Below are 12559 nucleotides of genomic sequence, written 5' to 3'. Positions count from 1 at the left end.
TGCTGTTCATGCAAGTATAATAGAAAGTATAACTGGTAGGGAACATCAGAATCAATGTCCGACGGGTGAGATAGGATTAAAAAAAAGAAACGATAGAACACACTATTTATTTATAAACAATATTTCCATTGTAGAGAAATCGCTATGGTTATTCACAGTACTTGTTTCTGGAGAAGATGGATGTCGACACGTTTCTTTACGGCAGTGTTTCTTAAACTTTTTGCTCTCAGGAACCCTTTTTGGCTTAATATTTGTTCAATTAAACTCAAAATTTATACATTTTAAGTGAAGTTTTAATTAAGGATTTAATTGCAATCTTGTGCTCAGTTTTCTAAGAAGACTATTAAAAATAATAGGAATTAATAGGAATTCACTTTTATTCTCTTTCTTGGATGTCTATTAAGAATTATTCATCTATTTATAATCCTCAATATTTATTTACTTATTTATTATTCAAATTTTGCTACTTTATTATCTTTTCCTTCCATCCAATATTCCTTCAAAAAATGTTATGGATCAACTAATTGTTCTGGAGACATATAAACAAACATTCATGTGTTGGCTGCTTTTCTTGTGGAACGTTGACATTTAAAATTTGAACAAAAATCTATTTATGAAATTATTTGACAAATTGTAGTTTCAAATTCTGGCCAAATTCCAATTTCCACTGGCAAAAAACTACTCACATTGAATCTCTGGCCTATGCTGAGGAGAAAAAATTGCTTCAAAGTAAATGTTTAGACAGACAATCCTGGAACTTTTGGAACTCTTTATGATGAGAGTTTTGTCTTTCAATAGTTGATAGGATTTGAATCAGTAAAATAGAGATTTGCTTTATTATGTAAAAATAAGGATATATTATCATGAATACAAATTCAAGAACACCATTTAAAAATAATTTATTTGAGCAACCAAATCATTCACTGATTTCACTGATTTTTCTCTTTAAATACTTTAATAAAAATAAACATAATTCACTAATATTCATGCCTCCATGCGCATTATTGAGTACGCTTTTTTTTGCATGGGCTTGCCGAGCAAAAATATCCTGCTCTATCATTCAGTGAGTTTTCTCGCCCAGAATCTTCACATAAATCCACTGCCCCCACAAGGAAGGCTTCATCCACGTCATCTATATCGTCTGAGAAGGTCCTCTGGAAAAGGTTTAAGATGGTCTGCTGTTTGGTGTCCTCCTATGAAATTAAAGAGAAAGCCTTTGTCAAACTCTTGTTAACTTGTTTCTTTAATACTAAATAGCTCTGATCATCAGTAAGACATAGGTTCAAAAAATTAACACAGGAAATGCATGGAGATGCAAAAAGTCTCCAAATATTAGAAAGAAGACTGAACCATCTATTTATCTACTTCTCCCTGCCATCTGAAACAAAAGTGACACAGGAAACTAGCGGACAAATCTCTCAACAGCAAAGGAAAGTGTTTGTCAAAAAGCACTGCATCCAATAGGTGCCTTCCTTTGATCCAAGCATGAGCCCTAATCTCCCAAAAGAAGCCATACATAAGTAACCCTTCAGGTAATAGAATAGCTGGTGTTTTCCAACAGTGGTGTATTCCTGGGGAAAGGTCAATTCACATTATACACACAGGCTGACAAATTCGATTTGAATAAATCCTTAAACTTTATATAGCTGTCCTAGACAGCAGCTTAGCTGCTGGAGGCCATATGAGTGGGTGGGGCTAAAGAAAGAACCGAATAAGCAAAAATGGATGAGTGCATTCCTTCTTGCTCTGGAGCACTCTTTCTCTTCTGGCCTCTCTCTCTCCTCAAGTATCAGGCTAGGGGAAAGAGAGAACTCTTAACGGAGGTCTGAATGTATCGCCTGCGGAAGTCTTCTGAAATTAGGCTGAAGTGCATATGTAGCCATAGGTCTGCAAACTGCCTTCAGGAGATTGTTAGTGTCTGCAGCAGGCTTTACTTCAAAATCATTCCGTGTCATTTTGGTCACATTAGCACTTTTTACTGTTGTTGTTTTAATTGCAGCTCTAACATGTCTCTGTCCTTTCTTCCGTTATTAATCTTGATTCTCTAAAGCAAGAATAGGGGACCGGTGGCCTTCTGGATTTATCCATCGGTCCTAGCCAGCACAGGCAAGGGTGAAGGATTCTGGGGAGCCACCGGTTCTCCAGCCCTGCTCTAAAGATGAGATACGTATGATAGTCCCAATTTTCCTCCTCCTTTTACTGCTTAAAGTATTATGTACCTTAAGAAGAACAACCTTACGTTAAATTACGAAGCACCGTTTGCCATGCAGTAGCTTACCTTGCAGATATAGTAATCTGTGGTTTCCGATGTCTCAGAGAACTTAGCGTCTGATAAACCAGCTTCACCTAACACTCTGATCTTCTCTTGAATCATTGGCCTAGTGGAAAATACAATAATTTCAATTATCAAAACATACTGAGGGACAGTCCTTCAGTACTGTCTGCATACTAAAAATGGTTGCTATAACTAGGCTAAAACATCCAGTTGATCTTATAATCATGCAAATCATAAGAAAGAACTATTTAATTTGCTTGCAAGAGAAAACAACGATGTCATGCGTTAAATTCGTCTTCACCTAGCTAAGCTTCCCAATTACTGTTGTGACCATAAGGAAAAAGACTGAACGAGAGCGCTACATCCACTGCAGCAAACGATTTTATTTTTTCCTCTTCTGCTAACCGTTTCACGGATCGATGTTTACAAGAAAATGAGAAAATTATTGTTCCTAACATCTTTCCATGTATGGCAATACTGGACCTCTTAGAACTTCATGAAGCACTAGGAAAGCTCTAAACAATTTAACTTCCATTTCTGATGGAAAAGTCTATATGGTGAGCCACTTCCTACAAGCCTCTATGTATTCCTCACTGTATTCAACCTTTCTTCTAGAAGGTTGTGTGATATAATCATTAGTATTGGACTGGGACTGGGAATATCCTAATTCAAATCCTCACTCAGCCATAAAAACTATTGGCAGATTTGAGGCAGTCACTAAACATCAGCCTATACTATTTCACACAGTTGTTATGAGGATAATATTGGAGGGGGATTCCATGTACATGCCTTAAGTTTGTGAAGGAAAAGTAGCACATAAATGCAATAAACAATTCTGTCATTTTCATGAGTTGCTGAAGAGGCATAAGGTGAATTACAAAGCATTTTTGGCCAAGAATAGGTCCATCCCATATCAACTCTCAGGTTTTAGATCCTCCATCTGAAACACCATGTGGAGCGTTGCAGGGTTAAAGTAGCAACCACATTAAAGCAATTTCAATTTCTTCAGTAAAATTCTGCAATTACACGTTTCTAGAATCCAAGTACTTTATCATTATCTGTCATAGTGATGAGATCAGAATACATATGGGAAAATGAGACGACAAGAGGAGGTTCAGGAAATAATGCCGACGTGCTATTTCATTACCACAGAAGTAAAAATGACCTCAAGACTCCTAATTAAGTATCCTTTATTTTCTCAGGATCATAGTCACAATCCACAGTGTGGTCAAAGGCAAAGAAACACTTTCTTCTCCCTACCATAAGTAATCATCTGCTGTGCCCTTTGCTACCAAATAATGGATATCCACAGAACTAGTCTGTCCAATTCGATGTGCCCGATCTTCTGCTTGGATCAAAACCTACATTTAAAAGCCAAATATATAAATTAGAAAAAAACAAACAGAGCTGCTGTGATCAATAAAACAATAAATAATAAGCCAATAAATAAACAAACAATAAACCAATGACACAATGTATTTGGCATAAGTGTGATAGTACTTCCATTTCAAGTGGGTGACACAATGTATTTAAAATTAAGAGAATGGGTGGCTGAAATTCCTAATGTTCCTGTTTTAGAGACCAAGATTCAGAGAGTGTGTAGCTGTTCTTATAACAATTTTAAATGGATTAGGTGATTATTTGGTGTATTCCCATTTTCATCACAAGAATGATTTACCAACCTTCTTCAAACATTAGAAAAGTGATGTTTTACATGCTAGAAAGGGAAGCAGACTATGCCCCCTCCCTCTTTCCTCCATATGCAAAGAGCATCTATCAGTTAAGACTAACAAGGTAATTTCCACCATATTTTTCATCATTTAAATCACATGGAAAGACTCCAAGGAAGTTTTAAAGCATAAAATCAGTCAAGGAGAGTGGGACTAAAGAATCCTACACACAATACTTGCCTCCAGGTGACACTTCACCCTAAGTTTCATCAACGACCATAGCTACAAAGCAATTTTGCTAGAAGGCTAATGTCATACTAAAAGGATTACAGCTACTAGTTTATGCAGAAACTTATGTGAAGCAAAATTACTTTTTCTATGCCAAATTCTTCCTTTTCTGTACGTAACTCATTTCCCCCTACACTTTCTACTTTAAGCACAACAATGATGTTGTTTTTAATTTTTGGCTGTTTTATCTTGTTTTTATTTTTGTTTTAATTGTTAGCCGCCCAGAATCATGTATATGAGATGCGTGGCCACGTAAATTTATTGAATGAATGAAGAATGAATGAAAAGCACATTTTAGTAGAAATACCACCAGGCAAAGTCTTCTTACCCCAGGGTTCCAGAACAGCTCAGTAAACACAACCAAGTCAGCAGATGAGAGGGTAAGCCCCATATTAGCTGCGGTCAAGGAAAGGACAGCCACAGACAGCTTCTCAGAGAACTGGAATTCTTGACTGAGGGACTGACGCTCAGCTGAGGGAGTGGAACCGTCAATGCGAATGAACCCAATGTTCTGAAAGAGAAGGTGAGGCTACAAAGAGTAACTTGTCATCAGGGCTTGCTTCTTTTGTAGTGCCTGTCTGAAAATGGAAAGATTCCATGCCAAGCTGAGCTTTTCAGAGCCAACAGATTACAAGTCACATTGCTATACTTGTGCTTAAGTTCCGTTTGGGTCCCAAGTTGTTTAGAGCCAAGTAAACAGAGTTTCTAGGTGGCCTCATAGCCAAACATTAGGCACATTCTATATATGTTTGTTTTCAGTTACTACACATCTCCCAGCATTCAAAACAACTACAAGCTGTTGGACTCCATCTCATGAGTAGAATTAAAATGTGAAGAATTATGTGTAGAATCAAAATGTCATTTAGATCGTTTAGACTACTGAGTCTAACTGCCTGCTTAGTGCAGGAATCCAAATTAAAACATTCCTGACAAATGTCTACCCAGCCTTTGCTTGAAAATATCCAGCAAAGGGGAGCCCACCAACACCTGCTTCAGTATAGGGTCCTCTGTTTTTTCTCATGTTTGGCTAGAGCCTCCCTCACATGGTTGTTGTGGAGATGGTGTAAGAGGAGACCATCTCCAGATCTCAGGAAAAAGATATAAATATGATTAACTAGAAAGCTGAAGTAGGATCAGGGAGATCACTGGGTAACTTTCAGTCCCAATCTACTTCATACAGTTATTGTTATGAAAATAAATCTGGTGCCCCCCAAAAAAGTAATGTTATGTAATAATAAATTGAAAGCTTGGCTGGAACTGGCCGTACATTTGCACAATACTGACATCCAATTCAATGCTATAGCAAACACTTTCTAATATTGGTAAGATGCAAAAAGGTTACCTAAAATTATTTTTAAACTTCCATTCCATACACTTAAGACTGTCATAAATAATACAGGCACCAAAGCTTCTCTTAGATCCAAAAAGACTGCAATTAAATCTCATTTACAAAGAAGCCAGTATTTGTAGATTCTTCATGAGGTAATTGCCTACATCAGATAATTAGTCAGCCAAAAAAAGCAACCACATCGAGAAACATTTTGAGTAAATTTGAAATGCCATTTTTGTTGCTATTCTTATTTCTTTGTACCCATAACATTATCACACACTGTTGTAATGTTATACAGGTTTGCTTTTCATGCCTGTTCATTAAACTAGCCAATATTTGAAAGCCACAGTTTGAGACATGCAATCGGTTTGCAGTATAAGATCTGATAATCCTCCTGATATTGTTAATCCACAGTTATGATCCCTCTGGCTTAAGTCTGTATTTTATGCATTCAGGAAAATAGGAGACAAGGGAATCAGAACACGTGTAAAAGGTGCCTCGGAGAAGAGATGCCAGAAGCCTTTGCATTATGCTAGTACTAAATGAACTTATCAAATCACCAAGTTCTAAAGACAGTAAATATAATAAATGTAGCATAAATTTACCTTTCTCTCCAGCTCCTCACTGATTGCATCCAAAATTAGTTTGTGATGAGCAAACACCAGAAATTTCTGTCTTCCACTTTCCAATAAATCTAGGATATATTCTCTATAATTAGGGAGAGAGAAAACTCAATGAACATAAACAGCATTTTTTCCCCATGCACTTGAGATCATGGAAACCAGGTAACGATTCTGACCAGAGCTTTTGGCACTACAAGTTGGGTCAAACATACTAGCTAAAATCTATTATTTGCCATTTAGTCTACACAAAGGCAGTGCCGAATAAGGTAGAATTGAGAGTATGGTCAAGTCTCTTATTGGTTAAAGGTAAATTTTCTCTCCAAAGGCTTGGTCAATAGCTAACTCTGGCCAATAGCTATCAACCTTCCAACAACTGGAGCAACTACAATACTGTGGATACTACCTGCGGGTATTGCTGGCCTTGAGGTCATGAGTAGGCCATGGCAAAATTTAAGCAAAGACTTTTGGACACAGAATTCCACACTGAACTAGTCACATTTCTACAAGGATTGCATGAGGAAATCAGATCTGTTTTAAGATACCTTGAGGAATTCACCCTTCACAAATACCACAAGATTTTTATGCCAACACAGTTTGACATCTTACTATTAGCCATTCTTGAGGGTAGATACAGAAAAATTCCCTCACAAAAAGAAGTCTGGGTGCTGTTGGGTCACGAGCTCACATCTTACTCTACTGCGACTTCTACAAAGATTCCTGTAATACCTAGCATCTCTTCTCATGCCGTTTCCCAAATTCCCAGCTTGGAGGATTCAAACCCTTTTAGCAACAAACTAAGTAAAGGCAGTGCACCTTTTGCTCTCAGGTAAGGTAACAGTAAATTCAAAGTAGTGTGGTTGGCAGTTCATCTTACTTTTAGTAATCTCAACATATGTACTAATGTGTTCAAAATTGCTGTTACTTTGTTACTTTAATATTAGTCAGTTACCACAATAAAAATGCATCTGCCTAATAAAAGTGCTTAATTAATGTTAAGCAAAAATAAATGAGAACAACTGGTATTTGTATCACCGAGCACAACTCTAATAAATTCATCAGGCTGGCTCAATACAGACTTCTGTTAGAATTCTTGTTTTCTAGCACACATTTCTCTAAGATTCCAGCTAATCAATCTTATCGTGCAGTTTCTTTTCCATTATAGACAAAAATGATCTGGTATTTTGCTGCATTACATGCCAAAACAGCAACTTACAGGATACAGTGAATTTTGGCTTCTGCAGTCCTGTTGTAGAAGACAATGAGAGCTTCCTTCTGTTCTTGCTTCTGAAAAAGTTATTCAAAAAACTCACTGGTGATATCTGCAAACTCAGATGGTAAGAAGGATTCACAACAGCTTTTTGGGGTACCTTTTTTTCACTCCTAAAACCTCTGATTTGTATATTCAACCCAATACAAATTAATTACTACCCTGACCTATCCTTTACTATTAGGTGAAAAAAAACTGGTCTCATTAAAACAAGAAGGCACAGCTCTCAGAGGTTTATCAACCCAAATTCTATGCCCCCAGACTAGCAGCATTTGCAAAGTTTGACAGCTGTGAAATTCTGTAAACACTTGGCGCCAATTTCTTAGTCAGTGGGAAGCTACCATAAGGTGGAACAGCGATCTGTTTGGGAGTCCCTTGGTAACTTCCTTTTTTCCCATGGCTAATATTTGTCCAATATGCAAAATAATTTTATCACATAGCATATTTCTATAGCCATAGTTCTGCAATTTATCATAGTTTCAATAAAATGGGTATCAGTGGATTCCACATCATCTATAGAATTTATCAGTTTTGCAACTCACAACGTTATCTATTTTAGAAATCGTAAGGCTTTGATTAAAAAATCAAAGAGGTCCTAGGAACATTAAATAGCTCTAATAGAAAAAGAAATCCCTCTCTGACTATTTATGAAACTCTTTGATTTTCTTTCATTCTAAAGTAGCAGTGACCAAGCACATGGAGACTTGCAATATTTCATTATTTAACTTGAAGACGCATCCTATGCATAACATGTGAAATGGACTTAAGATTTTCCACCCATAAACTTGTCTTCTGGTAGTTGCCTCTCAAATGAACTTCTTAACTGAAGTTACCCTGTCTCCTCTCCAATCTGCCAAATAGGAAACCCTCATAAAACCTGCATAGCCAGTTATCTTGCCGAATAGCAAACCCGTTCAGACAGAACCACCTCTCACCTGGATAGAGCTATACAAACATAAGCATATCATGCCAAATCCTACTTTATGCTAACCAAAGTTATGAATCAGTACTATGGCTTGAGCTTTCAAACATACAACCGAGAAAGCACAGAGCAGATTTGCTGCTTCTGCTTGGTTTTAAAGCACACAGTTTTGAAACTCATTGGATATGTCCCTTCTTCATGGGTTAGTACCATCCTGAGATATAACAACACTCACCGCTAGAGTTTATCAACTGTATGTAAATTGAGAAATAACAATTTGAAAAAATAAATTAAACTTAGAGTTAGCAGAAATTCATTTAGAAGAAAAGCAAGCCGTGTTTTGCGCTCTCTGACTCTGTTTTAGCATTCTGATTAAATATAGCCATATTCTAGACCAATTATTTTTTACTTACACTCTTAAAACCCTTTGCCATTTCCTCTGCAGCTGCTGCCAGTTCAGCCTTGGTTCTTGTATTCATGCCTTCAGGAGCTACCACTACCATTTTGCGTTGCTTTGCAGGCAGCTGAGAAAGCACATCAGATTTCAGGCGACGGATCATGATAGCTTCCTCCAACAGAAGCTTCAGTTCCCCAAGATTGGAAGATCCAGAATAATCCCATCCCCAAGGCCGCTGAAATTCATGCAGAAAATTAATGTGAGTTGTAGTGCAAAGCTAGAACCCTTCCCACATGAACTCTCGGTTTACTTTGTGTCATGAACAATATGCAAATAATATCCCCAACCTCCTCCAACGATTCTTACACTTTTCATCTACCCTGGGCTTCTTTATCTACAATTTCAGTTCCAAACCTCAATATTCCAAGTTCCTGCCATTTCCGGTTATGTAAATTAGTCTTGTGCCCACTCGAATGCATTATTCCAAATCATTGGGTTCCGTTTTCCCCCTCCCACTTGCCATTTTGTATCAAGAACCATTCTAGTTGGGAGTTGAAAGCCACACATCTGGAGGATGCCCAGGTTGGGGGATCTGGCATCCTTTCTGTATTCTAGAAGTGCTTCTCCACTCACGTCTCACACTAACAAATGGCAGACCCATTCTGGGAAACATGTATACTGACATAATATCTAGACCCTACTATCCTTAGATCACTACCCCTCATAATTGGGCTTGAAACCAAAAACTCCACAACAATATACAATACCCTCATCTATTCAGGGTATGTAATTCACTTATCTTTTTACTAATATAGCCTACCCATGAACATTTCCATGCCTGATATTTGGAGAGAGAGGGTTAAATAAATGAATTCTGGTGTTGCAGAAAAATAGGGGAGCAAATTATTTGTACTAAACACCCATAGTAAGCTCTTCTGAATTTTTGCTCCAATTCCAGAAAGATAAGGAAGAGGCAAGGCTAGATTTCCTTTCTACCTTGCTCATTCCTTGCTCTGGGTTACACACAGAGTTAACCCATCAAACAAATCACATTATGTATAAACGAGGCTACTATGGTTTGATCAACAAACAATAACAAGGAAATCCTAGCTTATAATTGTGGGAACCATTCCTACATGTCTATACATTACATAGAAAGTTGTTACAGCTAATCTTTGGATGAAGCTTTTCTGTAGTGTAAAGATATAAATATATGAATAGGAATGGTCAAAGGACTTTGGAAAAACCTGTGACACTCTACAAAACAAACAAAATGGCAGATTCTTTAGGGATGCTATAAAAAGTCGTTCTGGATAAAAGGAGGATTCTGGCCAAGAATTTAACACCAAAGCCCACAGACAAGAGGTACAACCATGGCAACAGAAGGTCATATTCTGCTAAGACTTCTCAGCTTTTACCACTTGCTCAAGAAGTATTTAATTTCATTTCCATTACATAAGGGCTTCATTTTTTAAAATACACATGACAATTATAGGTGCATGCATTCTACAGCCAGTTGGTGCTGCAGAAGGTTTATCCTTTCAACAAAGAATCACTTTTTAAAGGAATCTGCAAACCAAATTTGCTAAATCTATATAGAGCATGGAATGCTCTCCAGCATGTAAGATCATGATTCCCAAATAACCTTTCCCTGGCTCACATACAAGTATACCCAGGTTACCTGTTTAGCATCACAGTAGCGAACCCCAAAGGCATGGAACTGAGGGAAGAAGGATGGTTGGACCACTGCAATCTGCGTGTACAGCTCTGCGGGACGTGACATGGCAGGAGTTCCTGATAGCAAGATTACTCGTTTGGCAGCCTGCATGGGAATAATGTTGTAAAAGTTAATTATAACAAGCAATGAGGAGAAGTTGGGGGAGAACCCGCCTTGGCCAGAAAAGGTGGACACGGATGCCAGCTTGCTTTAATCTTACCTCTGCTGGCAACTCATGAGGTTGCCATAGGCAAGCCACTCTTAATCAGAGGTGGAGACAATTTGTGCAAAAGTACAGTTTTAAGTCTCACTGCAACATCATACTTTGAACAGTCAAATAACATGACAGCAGTCAAAACAGAGTATCTTACAACATTTTCCTGTTAGCTGATGCTTGTACAGGTTATGTACAGGTTGCATCTTCTTGATTCCAGTTAAATAAAGGGAACCAAATGTTTCAGTGTTATTCTTAATTCAGCCATTTCCTGCAGGAGCTTCCCTCTGAAACGTTTTTGATGAAAAGGGGCCAGGCCCGCAACTAGGGTCTGTGTCACCCGGGGCAAACATGAATTCCATGCCCATTTGGCGCCCACCCAGTGCTCATTTTGGCGCCCCCCCCCCCAGCGCAGCACCCAGGGCATATGCCCCGCTTCCCACTCCCCCCGGTTGTGGCCCTGAAAGGGGCACTTGTCAGATCAACAGTAGCGTATCCAAGACCATGGAAATGGTCTTCCTCTGGTTTCTGAATATTGTTATTTCTGTGTACAAGTAGTCCTTGCTTACTGACTGCCTCATTCAGTGACTGTTCAAAGTTATGGTGGTGCTAAAAAAAATAACTTTACAACCAATGCCCACATTTACGACCTGTGCATCTGTCAGTCATGTGATCGCCGTTACAGTCAACATGGGTTGTCCTGTGACTGACCTGTTGTTTTTTTCCCAACTTGCAGAGTGAAGAGATTGGAGAGGAAGGGATTACAAGAAAGTAAGCAGACGCACAATGGGGAATACGCCAGGCTGCTGTAGCATGCTTGTGGCTGCCAGTGCCACCGCATTGCTTTCGATGTGTATTCCCCACTGTGTGCCTGCTTACTCTCTTGCAATCCCTTCCTCTCCAATGAATGTAAATGCAAATGTTAATTCCCTTCTTGTTCATTATCCCAGTGCTGGGTGAGCATTCCAAAGGGCAGGGGAGTGGGGAAAAGGAAAGCACAGTCGCAGTCACATGATTTCTCACTTAGTGGCCGCTTCACTTAACAACAGAGCTGCTGGTCCCAATTGTGGTCGCTAAACAAGGACTAAAGGTAGGTAAAGGTTTCCCTTGACGTAAAGTCCAGTCGTATCCGACTCTAGGGGGCGGTGCTCATCTCCGTTTCTAAGCCGAAGAGCCGGCGTTGTCCATAGACACTTCCGGGTCATGTGGCCAGCATGACTAAACGGAATGCCGTTACCTTCCCGCTGAAGCGGTACCTATTGATCTACTCACATTTGCATGTTTTCGAACTGCTAGGTGAGCAGGAGCTGGGACTAGCAACGGGAGCTCACCCCGCCGCGCGGTTTCGAACCGCCGACCTTCCGATTGGCAGCTCAGCGGTTTAACCCGCAGCACCACCGCGTCCCGCAAGGACTACCTGTACACAAAAAGACTGACCTACTTGTCCTATGGAAGTGGGGAAACAACACACTGCCTTTCAAGTATCTTGGTTTACAATTCTCTCCTGTAGCCATGCTGACCACAGATGCTGATAACTGAAGTCCAAAACACCTACAGAGTTCCTCATTGTTTACCTCATCTATACCGAAATAAGGCAGCTGCTCCCAGCAGGTGATTGCATATATTACACTGAAAGAAGCACTCAGGGGCAATTTTATGCCAAATACAGGGACAGCAAAAATCAAACATAGGGTGCCTAGGAAACAGGTAGAATCCCTGTTTTTGAACCTGTTCTGCAAACAGGTTGGCTACAATGTCAGTGATAAGAGATTATATGAACACTGGAATATCTGATATTCACATAATATACCAGCAACCTCCAGTGAAAAAGGATGAATGAAGAGCACACTAAGATT

General features: G+C 39.0%; 1 protein-coding gene across 2 annotated transcripts in view; it reads right to left on the bottom strand.

Moving 5' to 3' along the window:
• Window positions 1-942: 942 nt before the first annotated feature.
• SMARCAL1 (SWI/SNF related, matrix associated, actin dependent regulator of chromatin, subfamily a like 1) overlaps window positions 943-12559 on the bottom strand; it is a 28035-nt gene continuing 16418 nt past the window's right edge. For both annotated transcript variants that reach the window (XM_063288836.1, XM_063288837.1), the window contains 8 exons: window positions 10454-10594; window positions 8789-9007; window positions 7400-7470; window positions 6169-6271; window positions 4562-4744; window positions 3536-3636; window positions 2279-2378; window positions 943-1193 (listed from right to left, as the gene is read on the bottom strand). In XM_063288836.1, the coding sequence (XP_063144906.1) occupies window positions 1002-1193; window positions 2279-2378; window positions 3536-3636; window positions 4562-4744; window positions 6169-6271; window positions 7400-7470; window positions 8789-9007; window positions 10454-10594 (1110 nt within the window). In that variant the 3' untranslated portion in view covers window positions 943-1001. The remainder of the gene's footprint in view (window positions 1194-2278; window positions 2379-3535; window positions 3637-4561; window positions 4745-6168; window positions 6272-7399; window positions 7471-8788; window positions 9008-10453; window positions 10595-12559) is intronic.

The sequence above is a fragment of the Candoia aspera genome, chromosome 1 (genome assembly GCF_035149785.1).
Source record: "Candoia aspera isolate rCanAsp1 chromosome 1, rCanAsp1.hap2, whole genome shotgun sequence".
In the NCBI taxonomy this organism is placed as follows: domain Eukaryota; kingdom Metazoa; phylum Chordata; class Lepidosauria; order Squamata; family Boidae; genus Candoia; species Candoia aspera.
This window is presented reverse-complemented; position numbering and strand designations above follow the sequence as displayed.